Genomic DNA, 25,407 nt, shown 5'->3' on the forward strand with positions numbered 1-25,407 from the left:
TAACAAAATGTTAAGTTTTTTCTTCTATACATTCCACTCTCAGTGAAGGTCATCCACCATGGTGAGTAGAGTTAGCCCACTTGAAATGGGTCATAATCTTTAGAAAAAAGAGAAAACACAGCAATATTTTACCCACCTTGTTGAGCAGATTTAACCATGAAAGAGCAATTTGGTTAATAATAACTCTCTGTGTTTCAATACTCCCCACTTTCCTTTTGATCAAATCCCCCTCGGGGGAAATCACCAAGACTTCAATGTCCATATCTGCAGTTACTTCTCCATTATGGTCCAGGTAAAGATTCCAATGGGAAAGATTGTAGAACTCATTCTTCTCCAGAAAGGGATGGAACTAGAATGGAAACATCCAGGAATTTTAAAAGAAGAAAAAAATTCTTTTATTCCACCTGGTGTTTTCATGCATGACTCTTTTTTCTACTTTTTTTTTAATGTGCAAACATGCTTAATTAGGACAAGTGTTACCACTAGGTTCATAAGTGAATGAGAAAGTTTCAGTAAAATTCATCAATCCCTATATTGAAGAAATATGAACTGAGAAAAGATAATAGACACATTTGGTCAATTATAGCGAACATTCTACAGCAGGTATCAAATAAATTGAACAACAGCAAAGAAGAGATTCTTCATAAACTCCTTGAAAAGAAAGAGTGATTACCCAAAAGCATGGATTTTTTTCCAAGATGACAGTTCCCGAGATAATCTTCTCCCAGGTAAACTGAACAGGAAACATGACCTCAGGAGCTAATTCTGTTTTACTCGAGTGCTATTAAGAAAATCTTGCAAGTCTAAAAGTACAAATCTCACACCAATTAATTTTACAGCCTGATAATTTAGGGAGGATCCTTTCTGAGTTTCTTTTGCTGGCTGTTAGACAGCTGCAGGATCCCCCACTTTATCTGACCACTTCCTGGGCAGTTAATCTTCTCCTCAAAGTTATTCTAGCCTATCATTACAGTTCCTAAATAGCTGATGGGAATACTGGGCTTCTGGTTGTGGATCGTGGCACAGCCAGATGCATGAGGAGAACGCTCCTCATGTCATTTGGGTTTCTTTCACCAGGTGACCCTTGTAAAGAGGTCAAAGGTCACCCTGGAGGGGCAGTGAGCAGGGGAGAGGACTCTCCAGTTGATGGTGGAAGGGCCGTGGACCTTCTGTCAACTTGGAGCAGCTCTCTGGACAAATGAAGAAAGGATCGGCCACTCCCATGGCCCATTGCTCCAGCTGTTTCCTGCTGAAGCCAAACTCACAAGCAAGCACTCGAAAGCACAGCGGAAAAACTGGGTGAGACCTGCCTTCTCTTTGTCCTAACTGTCTACCTCTTCCTGTTAACAGCTTCTTGAATCTGTTTTCCCCAGTGATGAGAGAGCGAAGGAATTTTTTCCCCACCCTCCTTAATGGCGCCATCTGGTTACATCAGGAGAAGAAAAGAAATAAACCTCAAACAAAATAATATCAACTAATTGGACTTACTTCCCTTCTATCTTTGGTGACCCAAAATTCCTATCCTTACAGAAACTGGCTACTCTATCTGACTAAAAAAAAGAGAGAAAAAAGAAAAAAGAAATATGTACAAGGGCTCAAAATTGGAAAAAATCTACTCTGTCTGAAAAGTATTTTAAGTACTCTGGGGATATCTTGTGGCCAAGCCTGATACAGCAAGTGAATATTATTTGGCAAATAAACTTGTTTATACTTTGGAACTGTCCTTGGCATCAGCTAAAGATAAAAACCTGAAACAGCTGGAGGTGAATTTAGCTTTTAAGACTTGTGGAGGTAAACATTTACTGACTCTTGTTTTAAAATTAGCCTCCACTAAGGACTATTTACAATTATTTCAAAATGGAGATTGATCAGCCACAAACCTCGCTTGACTATAACCTTATACTTGAAACAATCCATAATGTCACTGAGATCTCCAGATTGAAAAATTTAGGTGTCAACTCCAATACACAAACTCAGACCCAGACTCCAACTAAAGAATTTACAATTCAGAATACAACAAAATTGGAACAAATTACTATTGAGACAGAGGAATATAAGGAACAACAACAAGATATTTTAAAAACTAATATCCAAAACGTGACTCCATTCAAAGCACCCACAATTTTAAAAGCACAAGGAACTATCACTATGACAGACAACCCTAAGGGCCAACAACAAATTATGGAAAAAATGAATACTCAAATTTTGACTTCATCTAAAGAGCCTATAACTCCAGAAGTATACCACACACAATATAGTGATGCTAAGATAGAGGATGCGGAAGATCAACAAAGACAGCTTTTTGAAAACTTGGATAGCCAAGCATTAACTACAAAACTGGATAAGACTTTCTACTTAAAGCAAATGAACCAAGATGGAAGAAGAATCCAGACCGAACTGAAGATAAAGACATTAGAGCAAGGGACTTCCGGTGCGGCGCGGCGCTGGAGACAGCCGTTTCGGGCTGCCCGCTGCTCAGCTGAGTTGTTTTCACCCGAAACAGCGCCAATCAGCTGTTCGGGTGGATTTGAAGCCCCCTCCTTGGGAGAAGAGGAGGGGGTGAGGCCCCAGGTAGGGGTTGAGTTCTCCGGGGCCGCCTGAGCTTAAAGCTTGGGCGGCTGAAGGATTGAACTCCCCCGTAGCCTGGGTTGCTCCCAGCTGTTCAGCGTCTCTGCTCCGGGATTTTTGGAGCAGAGCCAGGCGTTTGCGACCACCCCTGCCAGAAGGAAAGACCTTGGAATAAAAAGGAGCAGGCAGAGCGGTACAGGAGGTCAAGGTGAAGAGGACTTTTATTCTTATTCTCTAGCTTAATGGACTTTATAAACCTAAAGTGAAAGTGCGCAACAAGTGAAAGTGAAAAGATGGCGGCTAAACCTCCCTCAAAAACTCTTCGGAGTGCAGGAACTTCCCCGGTGCAACAGACATCGTTGCAAGCTTTCCTTCCTCCTGCTGCATTGACATCGAAAGAGCTAGTAGATGCTTTGGAAAAACAATCCCAGGTAATATCAGAAATGCTGGGTGACAAGCTGGCAAAGGTGGAGGAGAAATTGGAGAAATTGGAGGAGAGGATAGAAGAGAAGTTTAAAGTAATGGAGGAGAGGATGGAAGAGAAGTTTAGTGCGATGAGGGTAGACATATTGTCTACAGTGCAAAGCGTGGCTGAATGTGTGCAAAGTTTGGATGAAAAAGTGGAGGATCTGAGTCAAAAGAATGCTATATTAGAAGTAAAGGTACTGGAGAATGAAGATTTAAGGGATAGAATGTACGGAGAATTGAGTCTTGTCCAGTATCATCAGATGCAGCATGCTATTAGAATCAGAGGCTTAAAAGAGAATCCTAAAGAAGACCTAAAGCAGTTGATTTCTGAGGCGTTGGAAGCAGTATTGGATCAGCCAGCATCTGAAATAAAGGGATGCATGGATAAAGTTTTTCGTGTAAACTCATGGATTGCTAGACAGAGAAAGCTACCTAGAGATGTGGTGGTCTATTTTATAAAGAGAGAAACCAGAGATGAAGTTATTCAAGCAGCTTATGATACTAAAGTTGTGATTGCTGACCAAGAAGTTTTGGTTTTAAAAGAAATTCCTCCAAAGATTTTAAGGAGAAGGAAGGATTTTGCATTTCTTGTGCAAGAACTTAAGCAACGTGAAATAAAGTTTAGATGGGAGATTCCTGTCGGATTGGTGGTGATGTATGAAGGTAAAAGATACCGTCTGGTTACTGTGACACAGGCGCGTGATTTCTATAATGATGTTTTAAAAGCGACCCCACTATCACTTTTGGAAGCTGTAAAGGGATTTGGAGAAGGGAAATCTCAAGAGGCTGAAGGTGGACAGAAAGAGGAGAATGGTGCTGGAGGGGATCAAAGTACAACATCGTTGGCTGGTGCTGGAGAGCAGAGGGTGACACGTGCCGCTTTAAAACGAGCAAAACAAATAAAAGAGCAAGACCAACAGAAGTTTATGGAATTCTCAAAGCGTACTTACAGCGAAGCAGTGGGAGGAGCACGGCCCAAAGAAGACAGAGGGGCTATTAAAGATGTGCTCCAACAGCTTCGGGATGCCACGCATGGCGACTAAATTTCTAACCTGGAATGTTAATGGACTAAATTCACCACAGAAGAGAAAGAAAGTTTTTCAATATTTAAAACAATTCAAGATTGATGTTATATGTTTGCAAGAAACGCATATTAGGGTTATGGACCAAAAGTATTTATCCAATTCAAGATTGGACACGCAATTTGTTGCCTCTGCGATGAATAAGAAAAATGGAGTGGTTGTTTATGTTAAAACTACTTTATCAGCGGAACTAATTGAAGCGGATAAACATGGTAGATATCTTATGATAGATTTGCTGCTAGAAGGCAAAAAAACGCTTTTAGTTGGACTGTATGCTCCTAATCAACAGCAAGCTGATTTTTTTAGCTTACTTCATACAAAGCTTACCCAATTGGATTACAAATCATTTATTTTTATGGGGGACTGGAATGGTGTTTTGGATGTACAGATGGACAAGGCTGGTCTTTTTAAGCGCTCTCCGAGTCATGCCAGATTGCCTAAATCTTTTTTTGAAATGAAGGATGATTTGGAACTGCGAGATATTTGGCGCGACAATCACCTGCATGAAAAGGATTATACTTTTTTTTCTGATAGACATCAATCTTTTTCTAGGATTGATTTTATTTTGTTGACCAATGACTTTTTTTCTAGGATTAAGAAGGTAAAGATCTGTGCAAGAGCTATTTCTGACCATAGTCCAGTTTGGTTAGAGATCAATAAGGACAATAGAGATAGGCGCTCATGGCGCGTAAATGAGAACTTGTTTAGAAATCAGAGAAACGTGGAAGAATGTAAACAGCGGATGAAGGATTTTTTTGAAATTAATATGAATAAGGATACTTCTATGGACATGGTTTGGGATGCTAGCAAGGCCTATATGAGAGGGGTGTTGATATATATGAATAATAAACACAGACGTACTTTGGAAGCCAGAAGGAAAGAATTGGAGAATGAAATTAGGGAAAAAGAAAAGGCCTTGATTTTGAACCCATTGGATGTGAAGACTAAGGAGGTTATTAAGCTATTAAGAGGACAATTTGATAAATTAATGGCTGACCAAGTGGCAACCAATTTGCGGTTTGCTAGGCATAACACTTTTTGCAATGCTAACAAGCCAGGTAGATGGTTAGCTTATAGACTAAGGAAAAAGCAAAGGGCTTCTAATATAGATAAAATTGAACATAAGGGAAAGGTTGTGTTTCAACAGGATCTTATCAAGGAGGCCTTTCTGGACTTTTATTCTAAATTATATGCCAAGGAGAAGATTAATGAAAAAGATATTGATGTATATTTGGAGAATGCTAGCATCCCGGTTCTTACGCAGGTACAAAAAGAGCAGATTAACCAATTGATAACAGAAGAAGAAATTCTTATAGCAATTAAGGAATTGAAGTTGGATAAAGCACCAGGTACAGATGGACTGACTGCGGTCTATTACAAAAAATTACAATTGGAGTTGATAAAGCCGTTAAAGGAGCTGTTTCAGATAATTCAGAGAGGGGGAAAGGTGCCTCCGTCTTGGAGAACTGCTTTTATCTCTTTGATACCGAAGGAAGATCAAGATGCTACTCAAGTTAAAAACTATAGACCGATATCACTTTTAAATACAGATTATAAGATATTTGCTAAGGTATTGGCTAATAGACTGATGAGGGTTCTGCAACAGGTGATTCATGGGGATCAAACTGGGTTTATTAGTGGTAGGCAAATGAAAAATAATGTGAGGCATATAGTTGATGTGTTAGAGTTTTTGGAAAGGAACAACCAGATCCCTGCGGCGCTAATTTTTTTAGATGCTGAAAAAGCCTTTGATCAATTGAATTGGCAATTTTTGATGAAAGTTCTAGATAAAATGAATTTTGGGGATAAATTTTTGCAACCAATTAGGGCATTATATCAAAAACAAACTGCCCGAATAATAGTTAATAATAGCTTGACTGAAGCTTGTAATATTGAGAAGGGCACAAGGCAAGGGTGTCCGTTATCGCCTTTGTTATTTGTGTTAACACTGGAGATATTATTGGTAAAAATACGGAATTCGGAAAGAATTAAGGGTATACAAATTAGAGATCAGGATTATAGATTGAGAGCGTTCGCAGATGATCTGGTTGTTACGGTGACCCAGCCGGAGAACTCTGTTGTGGACCTGATGGAGATAATAATACAATATGGGAAGGTTTCTGGATTTAAAGTTAATGTACAAAAAACTAAAATTCTGGCCAAAAATATGACAGTATCTCAAAAGGCCCTTTTAGAAGGATTAACTGGATTTGAGATTGTTAAAAGGGTCAAATATTTGGGGGTGTTTTTGTCACCCTCTAATACAAAGTTATATAAAAATAACTATGAAAAGTTATGGGGAAAAATTCAAAAAGAATTGGAGAGCTGGGAAAAACTGCAATTGTCTTTGCTGGGAAGAATTGCAGCAGTGAAAATGAATGTCCTGCCTAAATTTTTATTTTTATTTCAAATGATACCGGTTCTTAAGAAAGATGCTAATCTGGAGGAATGGCAGCGAGGTATCAATAAATTTGTTTGGGCAGGGAAAAGGCCACGAGTTAAACTTAAGATTATGCAGGATACTCGTGAGAGAGGTGGCCTTAAAATGCCCAATCTTAAATTATATTATGAAGCTGCTGCGTTAGCAGGAATAAGTGATTGGATTAATTTGACGCAAGAGAGATTATTAAATCTTGAGGGCCACGACTTGTTATTTGGCTGGCATGCATATTTGTTGTATGATAAGAAGGTAGATAATGTGTTCAAAGTGCATATTTTAAGACAGGCATTGTTGAGAGTCTGGAAGAAGTATAGACATAAGTTAGATTGTAAGATACCATTGTGGGCAATTCCAAAACACGCAATAGAAAATATAAATGTTGGTTTTAAACATGATGTGACTACGTATAAGGAGATTTTAAGTCTGGAAAGAAATGTCTGGTGTCTGAAACCGTACGATCTCTTGCGAGATGAGAAGATTATTCAAACTTGGTTTCAATATATTCAGCTACGGGCCAGGTGGAAAGAAGATCTGAAAATTGGTTTTACAATGACTGATGAAAATCTGATAAAGCAAATTAGAAATCAGGGTCCTGCACATATTAAACGGATATATCTTGCATTGATAGAAATTGATTCAGAAACAGAACTTGTTAAAGACTGCATGGTAAAATGGGCCCAAAATATCCAAGAAGTTATTACAATGGACACGTGGGAAAAGATCTGGGTGAGGAATGTAAAATTTACACAAGCTCAAAATTTAAGAGAGAACTTTTATAAAATGTTTTATAGATGGCATTTAGATCCTAAAAAGCTTGCAAGTATGTATCCGAACTATCAGCCCAAATGCTGGAGGTGTGGTGACGAAGATGCAACATATTTTCACATATGGTGGACTTGCAAAAAGGTTAAGGCCTTTTGGATTAAAATTTGGTGGAATATGCAGAAGATTTTCAAGCAAAAGATAAAGTTTTGTCCGCAATTCTTTCTGTTGGGTATAATTACAGAAGCTACTGTTGTGGACACTAAGTTGATGTTGAATTTAATTACGGCAGCAAGACTCTTAATAGGTCAGTATTGGAAGAAGGAGGAACTGCCGACTATAGAAGAATGGACTTTAAAGGTTTCAGACCTGGCAGAGATGGCAAAGATCTCGGCTTATTTGAAAGATCACTCGCAAGAACGTTACATTATGGAGTGGAGAAAATGGATTGAGTATATCCAGAACAAATACGGGACTAAAAAGTTTCATGTAGCATTTGAATAAGTCTTCCTTTTTTTTCTTTTTTCTTTTTTTTATATTTAATAGTAATAGTGTTTGTAGTTATCCTATATGAGCTAGAGAGTGATAGATTTTAGAGTTTGTGGTTGTTAGCATTTGGATGTTTATGACTGTTTTTTTTCTTGTTTTTATACCCTGTACTTAGCTCTGGGAAGTCGGGGGGGGGGAAGGGGGGAGGGGTAGGGAGGGATGGGTATGGGAGGGGGAGGGGGGATTGTTAAAGATAAAATGTATGTTAAAACTTTTCAATAAAAAAAAAGACATTAGAGCAAATACAGAGATTGGAATTAACAGGGCAACAATATAGTGATTATAATTGATTTAGTTTTTGTGGATCATTGATGGTTAGATGCCCTCCTTTGGTTCAAATAATATGTATTGGAGTGAAGGGAGACCTATCTGGCAATTTAAAGGTTTTGGTCTGGAAACCTGATTGGCAAAAAAAGAAAGCTAGAGTTAGATTTTAAAAATGAGTTCTTAGAAAATCATTAAAGGCTACTCCTTTACTAATCAGTGATCTATTAGTATCCAAAATGGAAAATGTTTATGAGATAGAATTAGAATGTGTTTATCTATCTATTAGGCTTACTTTAGACATTACAATTTGTACACTGACATAATAGAAATTTGGCTTATGGATCCTATGTTTGATGTTAAAAGATGTTTGAATAGTTTAACTAAGATTTAAGAATTAGCAAAAATTTAAAACAGAATTTGGTTGTGTATAAGTAGACGTTGATTGATAAATATAGGCTGTCCTATCAGCGACGTGTGATCTATCAGGATGTGAAATAGACAATGTTTATCAGGTAGAGCTTAGCCATTGAGCTATTATGTGTATGTTAAATGTTACAGTTTTTGGTGTAATGAAATAAGGGAAATTTGGGTTGTGAATACTATTTGGGATGTTAAAGGCTAAATTTGAATACTATCATTAAAATCAAAATTAGGCAAAATTTAATAATAGGACATGGATATAATTCATTGAAATTGGATTGATAAATCTTTTAACTGACCATGCTATTCTTAGAAATTTATATATTTTAAACATGTTGTATTAAATGTTAAGGGAAATAGAGAAGGATGTTTTGATAATGTAACCTGAATTATGTACTGAAAACTGTGTTATTGAATCTTTGATTACCCAGTTACCATGATGCTTTCTAAATATGCAGATCTTAAAGTGGAAAACCAATAAAACTTGTTTTTTTAAAAAAATAGCTGATGGGAATGTTGGTGATGTAACCTGATTTCAGCAAAAGAGATAGTTCTCCACTTACAACAATTTATTTAGTGACCATTCAAAGTTACAACATCACTGAAAAAAGTGACTTATGACAGACTTTCACACTTACAACCATTACAGCATCCCCATGGTCACATGAACAAAATTTGGATGCTGGGCAACTTGTTCATATGTATGACGGTTGTAATGTCCCGGGCTCCTGAGATCCCCTTTTGTGATCTTCTGACAAGCAAAGTCAATGGGGAAGCTACTGTAGACTCACTTAACAACCCTGTTACTACCTTAAAAACTGCAGTGATTCACTTGGCAGCTGTGGTGAGAGAGGTCATAAAACGGGGCAAAATTCACTTAACAATTGTCTCACTTAGCAACAGAATTGCCCACCAGCCTGTCTATGTGCCTCTCTTTGCCAGCTTCCTTGAAAAACTGACAAACTACATGCAGCAAGAAATACCTAAGAATAATAAGATTAGAAAGTTTTTTCCCCCTACCTAGTACTAAATACAACAAATGTAATGATGTACCAAAAAGGAGAAATTTAATCAAGCAAGTGTGAAAGTGTGATCTTGTGACAGAAGTCAGATAGGTTGACATGTAGTAAACCACAAAGCAGGATTTTGTATAAAGTTCTGAGCTAACGTTTACTCAGAGTACTTGAAATGGTCCTCTGTCTGAAGGATGAAGCTCTATTTCTGCAGGAGTAAAAAGCTGAAAGTTGCCTTCCTCAATCCAGCATGATTCATTCATTCATTCATTCATTCATTCATTCATTCATTCATTCATTCATTCATTCATTCAGTGACAATAAAGTTATCATCATTAGCCACTCACACAGGGGAAAATAGAACCCAGTTGATGCTCAAGCCATCAGATGTTCTCAGGGTCTCCTCCAAATTTATAAAAGCAAGATTCTACAGCTAATCACCAACCCTTCATACAGGAATATGGTTAAAAATCAATTATCCTTTTAAAATTAGAAGTGTTTAATATCAAGATATATTTGGTAGCAGCTCCTCAGTAAATTATCCCCACCCCACCCCCCAGCAACTAGATTGTCCAAATCTGTTGGCCTTTTGCAGCACAAGGAGGTTGATATGATTCCCCTCTTTCTATAATGGATTCCTTCTCCAGAGGAAGTTAGTTTGCTGGATCCTTGTTGGGACCCCATACCTGCCATGGCTGCAGCCTTGGAGCCTCCAGTGTCTCTTGGGCCTCCTTCTTTCTCCTCCAGGATCTGGGTGAATATGCAGCCTTCAAGACGTGGGCCAGAGTCATAAAGATAATGTAAACAGAGTCACTGTTTACAACAAACAACCCATTCAAGTCATCTTCTGTCTCCACTGGAGTTTTTTGGGTGCATCTATTCTGGCCTTTGACAGAAAAAAACTGCTTTGAAAAAGAACAGTGAAAATTCTTCTCTTCATACTGGGGGTCTATAATGGAAAAGGGTTCAAAGGCACCATATTTTGGACTTGTTTTTTGCATAAATTCAAAGCTCCAAATACTATGGATGTATTTGTGATATCCAAGATGGTGCATTATATAGTTTCCCAAAGTTGTGGTGATCCAGATTTTCTCTCCAATGGGTCCTGACAAAGTGTCAAGTGTTAAATGAAAAATATGAAATGTGCTTGAAATGATAATATGTTCTGTGAAGTGAACAAAGACATTGACTTGTTTCCACTGAGAGCTGGAATCCCTAAAGGGTTCTGGATATCTAGGCATTGAAAACTGTTGTGATATAATGACACAAATTCCATTCCTGACAAGCAAAGGAGGAAAAATCCTCAGGAAATTATCTCCTTCCTCTGTGTCTGGAGCAAGGAGACCAATCAAGGTCCATCTGAAATGCAAGAGCACTTGGACAATTCCTGAATACTGAAACCCTTCTTTGGGGAGCATCCGGTGGAAAAAAGGGAATTTACTTTTATCACTCAGAATCTCTGAAACAATTCTGTGACTGATCTGTAAAAGCAGTGGAGAACACTTTATTATATTTGAGATCAGGCCAAGTCCAAAATATGAGTTTTTAATAAATTCAACTTTGTTTTAATAAACATCTTAGAATAGTTTGTTGATTGGCCACTGTTTAAAATTTTAAACACAGAATATTAAGAAGACTTTATATAAAAACGGAACATGAGAAAAATTAAAAAGGAATAACAATCAAAATGCAAATCATATTTCTCTATCACCCCTAAAATTTAATGCAGTTAGACTCACATGTGCAGATGTTAACTGAAGTATATTGTTCAATAAAGGGCCATATTATATTTAATATTTGAAGATTGCTACAACTTTCTCTGCCTCTATATTTCAGATTCTTTGTACAGCGATCTTTTTACTTTCTTCTCCAGTTGTAGAAGAGACAGAGACTATAGTTTCTCATACAATTTGTCAGCTGTATAAGCCAAGGGGTCTTTAACTGAAATTTTGTCTTTTCTTAACAGACACAATTTTGGGAATCTTTAGTTTCCATAGCTTTCATTTTGCACCAATAAGTAATGATGTTAATTGATGTTGATTAACATCAGACTAACAATCAAGAAGTAAACAATGCCCCAATCAAATAACTGTCAAACAAGCTAACAGTAAACAGACTGACCGAAAAACCTCCAAGACCATTCTCATCAGTGCTTATAGGGCAAGTCATTGGAATATAAAATACCCCACTCCTTGCTAGCACTGATGATCTTACCTAGTTTGGGTAATGAAATGCCTGCACGAAAATAACCAAGTTCAGAAAGTAACAAGAAGCCCTCATTTCAACACTGAGCTACAAATATTCTCCTTTATCAATTTGACCCCATCCCTCTATTGATGCAGCCTAGGTCTGCATTGGCTTTTTTGGCTGCTGCAGCATACTGGCATCTCATATTTCAGTCATGGTCCAGTAGGACACCTAGATTTCTCTCACACTTGCTACTGCTCAGCCAGATATCCACTATTCTATAACTGTGAATTTAGTATTTCTTATCTAGCAACAGGACCTTACTTTTCTCACCACAGGATTGCATTTCATTGGATAGCTGTGTATTCCATTTGTGGGTTTCATTCTGCCAAGTTTCTGTAATGGCAACAGTATCATATCTGTCCTCACGTAATTGAATTTCTAATTCACCCTGTCTATTTCTCATACTTTATGTGTTGCTGTATAGACATTTGAGTCCTTTTTAACTGACCTTGTGTTTACTTTCTACATAACCTGTTTTGTGCCTGAGTTCCCCTACTTACTCACCACCAGTTTTATTAGTGCACATCGTAAAGCATACACTTTCAAAAGCTTGATTTTCCTTGACAGCAAGGTTGATATTCTTACCCACAGAAACATCTGTGTTACAAGCATTGATTACCCTATCCATTTTAGATTGCTGGGGACAAAAGTGCTCTGTATCAATTAACTCTCTGTCCCCATTGTTCAGTTTAAATGTTTCTCCAGAAAATCCGTGAATTTAATGTCAAGTAACTCAGTGTCTTTCTTTGATCAATGCCAACCATATCTTTCACAATTATTTTCATGAATATGGCATTTGTTCAGCATTACAATCATTTTTCTAAGATCATGTACAAAATGTGAGCTTACTGCACTTTTCTGTTGTATGGATGACCCTTTGATTAGACACAAAGCTTCTCATCTTCACAACTTTGCAACAGAAGCCCCCAAAGCAATAGAGTTGATATCATGAGAGAATATGACTATTTTGATACATGCTGTCATCCTAATGTGTATCCCAGTTCCCAGCCATGACACCTATAAATGGACATACCGAAAGCAGCTCTTGAATTCCAAAGAGAAGATATGGTTGGCTCTAACATGCACCCACCACCACCCCACTCAATTTACTATATAGACAAACACACACAAACCTGTGGGACTTTGTAGGCGCCTACTAATGTTGACATCTGGATGGAAATCTCCCTGTCAGCTGCATCAAGGAGAGTCAAAAGCTTGTCTTTTCTTCCACAGCTGTAGTTGGGAATGTTGGCTTTTCCAGTAGAGAGCATGTCCAGCAGGACTTCTGAAGTGCCAAGTGTGTTCAAATAGTTGTCATGGATATTGTAGCCAAGTGTGAGATTGCACATGTGCTGGATATTCTTGTTGATCTCTTGAATGGTGAAAATAAAGCGTTCTATTCCTTTGGAAGTATAAGGTATACTAGTGTAAAAACAATGGTTTGGTTAATACAAGTATCATCAACAGCAGTAATAAAATACCTTTTTTCATCCTCTTTATGACTATTGAGTCTGAAACCAATATTGATCGAAAACAAGAGGCAAATGATAGTCATCCATCAACATTTAATATTTGTAAATGTTGAGAAAATGGGAAGCAGTTGAGAAGCACAAACAGTGTATTATTTATAGCGGCAGCAATTTCCATCAGCACAGTACCCAGTCTGTAAGATAATTCATTTTTTAAATTACAACCATCATAAAAGGAAGAGGATATTTCATAAGTGACCTAGAAAATCTGTTCCGAAAACAAGTCATCCTCTATTCCTATAAGAATATTGAATTTTTACAAACAGTTATAAAAAAATATGGAAATGAGCTGGTGAGAGTTAATTACAACAATCACTACTTTAAACAAAAGTCATTATAAAAGTCATTGATTCTAGATTGAATATGGAGAGGAAAATAATGTGGACTTCTATCGGTATTTTTTCTGCTGCATCTTTGCATTTTGTCTCTTCCACTAAATAAGACAAAAGGGGAAACCCACACAAATCTGATCAATCACAGCCTGAACTATAGGAGCATGCAGAATAAGGAGAAAAGAATGAGAGTGTTAGAACTGCAGATAGAAGGAATACAATTTCATCAGACTGAATAACTTACAAGTGAGACTGACTATAAGGAAGCAGGTTGAAAAATAATATTTTCTGTTTTAGTGTTACCGCACTGGTGACTATTCCAATGAGATGGTCCCCTGGCCTGTAGTAGCTCCATGGTCTTTCTCTATCCAGGTGCACCGAATTGAGCAAGCACTTCATTCTAAGCTTCCCAGAGACTGGAAGGGACACCCGTAGCATCGCAAGTAGAAGCAGGAGGCTCATAATTTATGGAGCTGAACCAATCGCCTGTTTCCAAAGAAGAGTTAGATGATTTCAAAGCGCTCTCAGATAATGGAATATCCAGTGGCTTTCCTTATGCAAACAGAAACAAACCGTGCTTATCTGGAAAAGAGAGGAAGGTTCATTTAGCAGGACAGTCCCTGACTGTGTCCTAAATCTTGTGCAAACCATTCAGCATCAATAGAGGCTTTTAATCTTTTTTTGATGCAAGATCCCTTCCATCTTGCTTCAGACTATCAAAGCCAGTCACTGGAAAAGTAGCAGTAGATGTCTCAAAGTGTGGGACTGTGATAATTACGGTGAGTGATAATTTGTTCTCTGGACCTCTTCCAGGGCTCCATGTACAGAGGGGCAGCTGGAGAAAAGGAATTTTGTGAAATGTTGCAGATACATCCCTGGAGACACTCTTCAATAATGGTTGTCATCCTTCCTGTCAGGACATGTCCAGAAAGGGATGCTGGAGGAAGATGCTTCAATAGCCAGTGAATTGACTTCTGCTGTCCTTCATTGTGGCAGATGGTCTCCAGAGAGTGCTAGAGAAGGTCACCCAGAGCTATGCAGTTTGGTGGCAGTCTCGGTTCTTGACACCTAACTCTCTAACCCCATCTGCACCCTTGAACCCTGCCTAATGTTAAGAGCAGATCTTCTTTATGATTTTCTTTTCTATGAGATCTCCAGATATGAATCTTAAATTGGAGCTTATCTTAAAATTCGTTGTACCTGAAGTGGCATTTCATTTCCATCTGTTCTAGAAGTATAATTTTGTTGGATGAAAGTGGACTAAGAGGCAGGAAAGTGACAGTGTGTAGACTGTGTTCTTGGGTAAATAGGGAGAAATTTACAGAACGGATATCCTTTATATTGTGAAGTTTCATAGTTTATTAAATAAAGAGTGGGGGTGAAGTCTGCAGCTTAGATGGTGCTGCTGCTCTCAGTGTGGTGGATGGTGTGACCTGATTTCTTGCTAGACCCACCCAGAAACTCGCCATGGATGCACTTGGTGGGATGGGCCCCACCTGACATTCTCATCTCATACCCTGCGACAAGTGCTTTGAGGTGCAGTTAGAACAGAATAGAATAGAATAGAGCTGTAAAGAACCTTTGAGGTCTTTTAGTCCAGGCAGGAAACCCTCTACCATTTCAAACAAATGGTTGTCCTGTCTCTTCTTAAAAACTTCCAGTTTTGGAGCATTCACAACTTCTGGAGGGAGGTTGTTCATATTTTCCATCTAACACTTGACACTTTGTCAGGACCTATTGGAGAGAAAATCTGGATCACCACAACTTTGGGAAACTGTTTAATGCATCATCTTGGATATTACATTTCCATTTCCTTTGTAGACTACCAGTACGAAGAGAAGAATTTTCTGTGTTCTTTTTCAAAGCATGTTTTTTCTGTCAAAGCCCGGAAAAGATGCACCCAAAACACTCCAGTGGAGACAGAAGATGAATTGAATGGTATATGGGTTGAAAATAGTGACACTGTTTATATTATCTTTATGACTCTGGCCCACGTCTTGAAGGCTGCATATTCGTCCAGATCCTGGAAGAGAAGGAAGGAGGCCCAAGAGACACTGGAGGCTCCAAGGCTGCAGCCATGGCAGGTATGGGGTCCCAATAAGGATCCAGCAAACTAACTTCCTCTGCAGAAGGAATCCATTATAGAAAGAGGGGAATCATATCAACCTCCTTGTGCTGCAAAAGGCCAACAGACCTGGCCAATCTATTTGCTCGGGGTATAATTTATCAAGGAGCTGGTCCCAGATATATTTTTATATTAAATAATAATAATAATAATAATAATAATAATAATAATAATAATAATAATAATAATAATAATAATAATAATAATAATAATGATGATGTTGGAAGGGACCTTGGAGGTCATCTAGTCCAACCCCCTGCTCAGGCAGGAAACCTTATACCATTTCAGGCAAATGGCTGTCCAGTCTCTTTTGCCCAGGTTCGCCTGGTGCGCCAGTTGCTACCCTATCTGGACCGAGATGCCCTACGCACAGTCACTCATGCACTTGTGACCTCCCGTTTAGACTACTGCAACGCTCTCTACATGGGGCTGCCCTTGAGGACCACTCGGAGGCTTCAACTGGTGCAAAATGCAGCCGCGCGAGTTGTGATGGGAGTTTCCCGTTACTCCCATGTAACACCTCTGTTCCGCGAGCTGCATTGGCTTCCAGTTGCCCTCCGGGTGAGATTCAAGGTGCTGGTGATGACCTATAAAGCCCTATATGGATATTTGAGGGAACACCTGCTGCCGGCATCAAGCTCCCTTCGTCCTGTGCGCTCCCACAGGGAGGGTCTTCTCAGGGTGCCGCCGGTCAAAGAATGTCGGCGGATGACACCCAGGGGGAGGGCCTTCTCTGTGGGGGCGCCTGCCCTCTGGAACCAGCTGCCCGTGGAGCTTAGGACTGCCCCCGACCTTCGATCATTCCGCCGAGACCTGAAGACCTGGCTCTTCGAGCTTTCCGGCTCAGGCTGAGTTTTAATTGGGGTTTTAACTGGGGTTTTACATGTTGCAGGGACTTAGTTTATTTTTTTAAAATTGGTCTTAATTTTTGTATCGATGTTTTATATACCCTGTAAACCGCCCTGAGTCCTTCGGGAAAGGGCGGTATATAAATTCAATAAAATTCAAATTAAATTCTTCTTAAAAACCTGCAGTGTTGGAGCATTCACCACCTCTGGAGGCAGGTTGTTCCACTGGTTAATTGTTCTAACTGTCAGGAAGTTTCTCCTTAGTTCTAGGTTGCTTCTCTCCTTGACTAGTTTCCATCCATTGCTTCTTGTCCTGCTTTCAGGTGTAATTTTAAAAGGGTGATTGAACTTTTAACAATATTCCTGTATATATGTTTTGTGATTAGCACTGTAGAATTTTGCTTTTAGAAATTTGAAGGAGGCCCTGAGAACCACTGATGGCCTAAGCCTCAGCTAGATTCTATTTTCCCCTGTGTGAGTGACTAATGAATCGGGCTGGAATGAGGAAGGCAACTTTCAACTGTTTATTCCTGCAGAAATAGAGCCTCATGCTTGAGAGAGCGGTCCATTTCAAGTACTCTGAGTAAAAGTTAGCTCAGAACTTTATACAAAATTTTCTTTGGTTGTTCTTCTTTTACAAGGTCAGAGTTCACACATGGTTGATTACATTTGTCCTTTTTGGTGCATGATTGCATTTGTTGTATTTAGTACAAGATGGAAAAAAATATTTCTAATCTTATTATTCTCAGGAATTTCTTGCTGCATGTAGCTTGTCAGTTTTGCAAGGAAGCTGGCAAAGAGGGCCAATTAGACAGGCTGGTGGGTATCAACTCTAACCTTTGGTGGCTTTTTTCTACATAACTCGATCACTTCCTGAATGACTTGGTGTTGAAACATTATTTTAAACCTTTTCTTATGAATATTATTATCAAAAGGAAAATCATTAGGCCCAGTCCAAGCTGGGAGGTTAAGATGCTGGAAATACAAATGGAGGCTGCTTAGGAAAGAAGGTTCTTGTTTATTTACTTATCAAAAACTTCATTGACACAGCATGTTTCTGGGGTGGCTGACAAAATGGAGTTGGGAGTGGGTGGATTTTTATACCTTCTTGGGGATTTCTGTTTGGAATGCTAAAAATTGGACATTTTCCTACAGGAGTTTACTCATGTGCCTTTATCAGAAAACAGAAAAAAAACCTCATAAAGGATTCTCCCTAAATTTTCAGGCTGAAAAATGAATTGATGGGAGATTTGTACTTTTAGACTTGCAAGCTTCTCTTAATAGCAGTCCAATAAAGTATAATTAGCTCCTGTGGTCATATTTCCTGTCTGGTTTACCTGGGAGCAGAATATCTTGGGAACTTTCATCTTGAAAAAATCCATGCTTTGGGGTAATTTTCAAGGAGTTTATCAATAATCTCTTTTTGCTGTTGTTCAATTTATTTGATACCTGTTGTAGAATGTACCATATAAATGATCAAGTGTGTATTATATTTTCTTAATACATATTTTTTCAATATATAATTGACAAATTTTGTTGAACTTTTCTCATTCACTTATGAACTTAGCGGTAACACTTGTGCTAATTACCGTGTTTTCCCAAAAGTAAGAGCCACCCAGAAAATAAGACTTAGCTTGATACTTTGGGGTGGGCTTAATATAAGCCCTACCCCAAAAATAAGCCTGGGGAATGGGTGTGGCCAGTAGAAGAGGTGATGAATGCATGGGGGCTGATGGTGTCCAGCAGCAGCCATAGCCTACCAGCCCCCTGGTGCAGTGCCGGTAAGTCCGAGCATGGAGGAAGAGGTGGGGGGAGATGCAGGCCATCTGGACATGGTGCATTGCCACCTGGCCTACGGGAGGCTCACAGAAGGCTTGCACAGTGGCACCGGCAGCAGGTAGAGGCAGAGGTATGGGGTAGACAGGTGATTCTGATGCCAGCTGAGATATAGTAGGATGGAGTGGGTGGCACGTTGGGATCACCCACCTACTCCCATGCCTCTGCCTGCTGCCAGTGCAGCCACGCAAGCCTCCCATGAGCCAAGCAGCCATGCAGCATGTCAGGATCGCCTACCTCCCCCCCACCTCTGCCTCTGCCTGGTTCAGCTGTGTGCTTTGCACCCAGAGGGAGACTGAAAACTTAGTCTGCTTGCAAATAGAGTGCTTGGAAACAGAGTGATTTGGTCCATTTGCAAGCACCCCATCTGCAAGCAGACAAAGTTTCCAGTCTCTATCATTTCTCCGTCCAGACGAAAAGCGTTTGTGTGCCTATGGGGCACTAGGAAGCAGAGAGATTCACTCTTTTTTCAAGCACCCCTTTTGCAAGCAGATGAAGCTTCCAGTCTCCTTCTGGGCAAAAAGTGTTTGGGTGCCTATGGGAAGCTAGGAAATGGAGCGGTTCGCTCCATTTCAAAGCACCCCATAGGCTCCAAACACTTTTTGGTTGGGTGGAGACATGACGGAGACTAGAAGCTTCGCCTGCTTGCAAATGGGGCACTTGGAAACGGAGTGAATCACTCTGTTTCCAAGCACCCCATAGGTGGCAAACACTTTTCACCTGGGCAGAGAACTGAGGAAGACTGGAAGCTTTGTTTGTTTGCAAATGAAAAGAGTATGGCAGGCAGAGGGAGGGAGGCTTGTGCTGCCTGGTCCTTCAGCTTCCCCCACCAGTCCATACTTCTGTCCTCCTCACCCTGTAAGCTGTTGTGGCCGCGGGCAAGTGTACGGTGTGAGGGAGCAGGCGGGCAGCCACAAAGTCAGATATCACCTGAAAATAAGCCCTAATACATATATAAATGACTCGGTCTTATTTTTCCAGGAAACACGGTAAATGATGATGATGATGATGATGATGATGATGATGATGATGATGATGATGATGATGATAACTTTATTGTCACTTTGAATGTACACCAATCAGCATACATCAAAATGAAATTTCGTTGCATACAGCTCTCAAAGGGTCACCACCTCCGATATATACTCCTTGTTCGGGGCCCGCTCAAATTTCACATTGTCCATTTTAGTCTCTAGGGAGCGAACAATAGCAAACAGGACAGATGGAAATGGGGCTCCATGTACATTTGTACATTTAAAAAAACTGTAGAAGAAAAAGTCATACATGAAAATACCAGGTGGGATAACAAACCAAGATTTCTGCTTTTGAAATTCCTGAATGTCTCTATTGTAGTTCCATCCCTTTCTGGAGAAGAATGAGTTCTACAATCTTTCCCAATGGAATCTTTACATGGACCATACTGGAGAAGTAACCGCAGATGTGGACATTGAGTGTTTGGTGATTTCACCTGAGGAGGATTTGATCAAAAGGAAAGTGGGGAGTATTGAAAGACAGAGACTTATTATTAACCAAATTGCTCTTTCATGGCTAAATCTGCTCAACAAGGTGGGTAAAATATTACTGTGTTTTCTCTTTTTTCTAAAGATTATGATCCATTTCAAGTTGGTTAATTCTAGTCACCATGCCGGATGACCCTCACTGAGAGATGAATGTTCAGAAGAGAAAACTTAACATTTTGTTAGATTGCTTGTGGTGACTTCAGTACTATTTATAAAAGTGTCCTTCAGATGCCATGATAAGGAATATTATTTTAAACTGATTCAGACATGTCCAGTACTGATTATTCTTTAGATTGGAGACCATAGATCAAGCTGTTGAGAAATATTTAAGTGCTGGCATTTGTGTTACCAAAAGACTCAGATTCTTTTTTTAACCAGTGTCTGCATTAAGGTTTGGACTGAATCGGATGAAATATAGTTATGACTGGATAGAGGTTCTGTTGGTCCTTGTGAAAAATAAGCTTCACCTTCTGAAGATTGAGGAATGTATCTCTTGAAAGGTCACTGGTGTTCTATAATGTTTTTAAGCTGCAAAAACCTGGCCAGAATTATCCATATCTCTCTTTCACCCCACTGGGATGAGCCATAGGCCTTCTGATCCTTTGAAGAAGGTCCAAAGATTTCAGTTCACATGAAATCATGAACGCTGTTTTGATGTGAGATAATGCCCATAACCTGGAAAACTGAAGCACCGAAACAAGACTTTGATCCAAAGAAAAGTCTTTCCTCATTTTGGAAATAAGAATGGAGAATTTGAAAGGAAATACTACTTAGACTTGGGCTTTGGCTTGTAAGAGGGCACTTTATCTGAAAAAGCTGGAATGCATTTTTTTTAATCTTTATCATTACCTAAGAGCTAAGTCTCTCTGGGCAAAAAGGAGAATACAAATTTAATTAATAAAAAAATGTAGGTCTTTGCATGCCACTTGATGTGTCCTAATTGTAGTTCTTCAGTAGAAAAAAACCCCAGATACAGACCTGGACCTTAGAAATGGAGCAGTGGGGTAATGCCTCCTTAAGTAACACCAGCTGCCTGCAATTAGTGCAGGTTCGAGTCCCACCAGGCTCAAGGTTGACTCAGCCTTCCATCCTTCCGAGGTAGGTAAAATGAGGACCCAGATTGTTGGGGGCAATTAAGCTGACTTTGTAATAATGCCGCTTGGGGGTGTGTGAAAGCCCTAATAAGCAGGCATATACATAGAATGAAGGCTACTGCTAAGTTTGTAAGCCGCCCTGAGTCTTCGGAGAAGGGCGGGATATAAATGCAATTAAAAATAAAAAATAAAAAAAATAAATATTATCTTCTGACCTAAGTCAGAAGTCTAAGTCTCATACTCTTGCCCCACTTGCTGAAGATGAAAAGATGCCAGACTTACCCTTTTTTGAGGGACAAGTTCTCATGACCTCTCCTGCATCTTATCTCACCCCAGTTCTAGAAACTAGGGGGTCAGTTTTAGCCTTAGTTGAGAGCCATATGAACTGAAGAAAGAAACACACAAATAAAGAAAGCCTTGATTTTTAAGGATTTTTTCTTTCTATCTTTCTTAAATGAGGGATAGTTTGGGGCTATTTCAAAGGAAAACAGTTTTACAATGTTTTATATGCTCCAGATGGGACACGGTGGCTCAGTGGGTTAGGACACTGAGCTTGTCGATCAGAAGGTAAGCAGTTTGGCGGGTCAAATCCCAAGTGCTGCGTAGCAGAGTGAGTGCCTGTTACTCGTCCCAGCTTCTGCCAACCTAGCAGTTCGAAAGCATGCAAAAATGCAAGTAGAAAAATAGGGACCACTATGGTGGGAAGGTAACAGCGTTCCGTGCGCCTTTGGCATCTAGTCATGCCGTCCACATGACCACGGAGACATCCTCGGAGAAGCGCTGGCTCTTCAGCTTTGAAACGGAGATGAGCACCAGCCCCTAGAGTTGGAAACGACTACCACGCGTGTGTGGGGGAACCTTTACCTTTTTATATTCTCCAGAAGCCACCTATCTAGATTCTACTGGTCCAAAGTTTCTTTCTTCATTACAGTTTTATTTTAATAAATCTAATCTAATAAAAAAATAATACATCTTTTACAATAATTTCTTTTCCAAAATTTAATGCAAGATCATCATACTGCATTTTAAAATCATAGTTATGTGAAGAACAGAAAAATGCATGTTAACTAGGCTAGGAGGAGGAAACAAACTGGCTGTCACTTAAGGCTTACTTTTTTTCAATTCCATCCCTCCAGACTTTCTTAAGTAGAAAAATCCTTTATTTCAATATTAGATGTCAAAAGCAAAGGGGAGTGACTGAGTAAATGAACAATCTGAGAGTATTTATCTCTCCTAAATTTGTTTGGAATGAATCAGTGATTTCATATTTATCCAAATGAAGCCCAGAAACTCTTTGGCTAATGTTAATGTCTGCATCCATTTTTATGCATGCTTAGTCCCAATCTATTTTCTTTTGAATTCTTTGTTTTTCTGCTTAGTCTCTGCCTCAGTCCCAATGTGTGGATAATTGTCATCCTGGATTTGTCAAGCAGAAACGAGAAGGAGAGCCAATTTGCTGCTATGACTGTGTCCCTTGTCCGGAGGGGACCATCTCCACTCAGGAAGGTGGGGGACACCAAGGAAAAGGGCAGTCCTTGTGGAAGTGGATTCATCTGAAACACTGTAATGAAAGTCCAAGTAAAAAACACAGATTGACGCTCAATTTTTTTTCCCCAGAAGTTTGGCCATTCAGTTCTCACTGGCTCAAGGTTGACTCAGCCTTCCATCCTTCCAAGGTCGGTAAAATGAGGACCCAGATTGTTGGGGGCAATATGCTGATTTTGTAAACTGCTTAGAGATGAATGTAAAGCACATGAAGTGGTTTATAAGTCTAAGCAGTATTGCTATTGCTATTACATTCAAATTGCAAAATTTCTTATCTAGAGGGAGGAATAGAAGAAAAATCTTGAGGGAGGGCCTAGGAAGAAATAGGAGATTATAGCAGATTATACAAGCTTCTCTACTGTTAGGAAAACAAACCCATCTCTTCTGCTTTTTAGTTTGGATTCCACATTATTTGCAGAACTTTTTTTTCTAGATAATTAGATTTCGAAAGATAGGCATCCAGAGTGAAGTATATTAAGAAATGCCATCTGGCAGGATCCAGGAAATTAACTGATTAACTGATTCATTATATACCTGTAATAATGTAGGTTCTGCAAATTACACAAGAAATCATTCAGGTTTCAGGACTTCTTCCAATTTCATAAACTATAAAATATAGCTTTGTTGGTTTTTTTTGAAAATGTTATTCTTCTTACCTTCTTTCTGCAGAGTTTTTAAGAAATGCTTCTGGGAAAATGCTGCTGGTAACAATTGTTGTTCTAAAATGGTATTTCTTAAAAGGTGAAAGTACAGAATATTTTTTAAAAATTTGTTTTTTTTCATTTTACTCAGATACAGAAAAATGCACCAAGTGTCCAGATGATAAATATCCAAATGAGGACCGAATCCAATGTATCCCCAAAATTATAAGCTACCTGTTTTATGATGAACATCTGGGCATCATCCTAGTCTCCTTGGTCATACTTTTCTTCCTAACCACACTTCTTGTTTTAATCATATTCATTAAATACCGAGACACTCCTATTGTCAAAGCCAACAACCGGGATCTGTCCTACATCCTCTTGGTCTCCCTCCTGCTTTGCTTCTTGTCTCCTCTTCTCTTCATTGGTCAACCAACGAAAGCCACCTGCCTTCTCCGACAAACAATTTTCAGCATAAACTTCTCAGTTGCCATTTCTTCTCTCTTGGCCAAGACAATCACAGTGGTGCTGGCTTTCCTGGCCACAAAACCAGGAAACACAGTGAAGAGATGGTTGGGGAAGAGCTTGGCCAACTCCATCATCTTTTCTGGTTCTGTTGTCCAAATTCTCATCTGCTCAATCTGGCTTGGAGTGTCTCCCCCATTTCCTGACTCTGATTTTCACTCCGAGCCTGGAGTGATTATTCTGCAATGCAATGAAGGCTCTATTTTCATGTTCTACATCACCCTCAGCTACATGGGCTTCCTGGCTGTCATTTGCTTCACAGTGGCTTTCCTGGCCAGGAATCTCCCTGGAACTTTCAATGAAGCCAAGTTGATCACCTTCAGCATGCTGGACTTCTGCAATGTCTGGGTCTCCTTCCTGCCCACCTACCTTAGCACCAAAGGGAAATACATGGTGGCTGTTCAGGTCTTCTCCATCTTGGCCTCCACTGCTGGTCTGTTGGGTTGTGTCTTCATCCCCAAGTGCTATATTATCATTCTGAGGCCAGACCTGAATACAAAAGAGCATCTTACAACCAGACGTCATGTATAAATGTGAGTTAGAGGAATTTCCATTCTCAACTCTCTCTCAATACCACTCTCTCAATACCACTTTGCAATGCCTTGGTAAGGCCACACCTGGAATACTGCATCCAGTTTTGGTCACCACGATGTAAAAAAGATGTTGAGACTCTAGAAAGAGTACAGAGAAGAGCAACAAAGATGATTGGGGGACTGGAGGCTAAAACATATAGGTAACGGTTGCTGGAATTGGGTATGTGTAGTTTAATGAAGAGAAGGGTGAGGGGTGACATGATAGCAGTGTTCCAATATCTCAGGGGCTGGCCACAAAGAAGAGGGAGCCAAGCTATTCTCCAAAGCACCTGAAAGCAGGACAAGAAGCAACGGATGGAAACTAGTCAAGGAGAGAAGCAACCTAGAACTAAGGAGAAGCTTCCTGAAAGTTAGAACAACTAACCAGTGGAACAACCTGCCTCCAGAAGTGGTGAATGCTCCAACACTGGAGGTTTTTAAGAAGAGACTGGACAGCCATTTGTCTGAAATGGTATAGGGTTTCCTGCCTTAGCAGGGGGTTGGACTAGATGACCTTCAAGGTCCCTTCCAAGTTGTTATTATTATTATTATTATTATTATTATTATTATTATTATTATTATTATTATTATTATTATTATTATTATTCATTCCAACAGGCCAAGCATAGAAATTGTCACAAGCTGTCCCCCATACATGAGCTAGGTAACAATTTTGAGCTGAAATAATCAAAGTCCAATTGGAAGAGAGTGTCCCCCCTACTTATCAAGTGTAATTGCAAAATGTCCTCTTTTGAGCAGTTGAATTAGCGTATTTTCCCTGTGCACTTAGTTCACTTGAAGCCTGAAATGCTACACCCCAAATATTTGAAACTTGTGCAAGAGGAATGTTGTTGATATGCCAGAAATATTTTTGGATAGTTTTGGTTGTCTCAATATTTTTAGTTTCTCAACGTTCCATTATTTAAATTTTATCATAGATTATCAGCAATTGGAGCTTTTTGCATTATTGTACTCAAGATCTCAGCATCATCAGCAAAAGGAGAATTGAGAGATACGGTAC

The 25,407-nt window shown here is 39.4% G+C and overlaps 1 protein-coding gene across 1 annotated transcript in view; it reads left to right on the top strand.

The window, feature by feature from the left end:
- The window catches only part of LOC308663021 (vomeronasal type-2 receptor 26-like), a gene marked incomplete at its 5' end in the record, with an annotated part of 262,313 nt that extends 237,866 nt beyond the window's left edge, over positions 1 to 24,447 (top strand). The window contains one exon of the mRNA XM_081319165.1: positions 23,441 to 24,447. Within this exon, the coding sequence (XP_081175291.1) occupies positions 23,441 to 24,345 (905 nt within the window). The 3' untranslated portion in view covers positions 24,346 to 24,447. The remainder of the gene's footprint in view (positions 1 to 23,440) is intronic.
- Positions 24,448 to 25,407: the final 960 nt, after the last annotated feature.

The sequence above is a fragment of the Vipera berus genome (genome assembly GCF_964194415.1).
Source record: "Vipera berus genome assembly, chromosome: 2".
Taxonomy (NCBI): Eukaryota; Metazoa; Chordata; class Lepidosauria; order Squamata; family Viperidae; genus Vipera; species Vipera berus.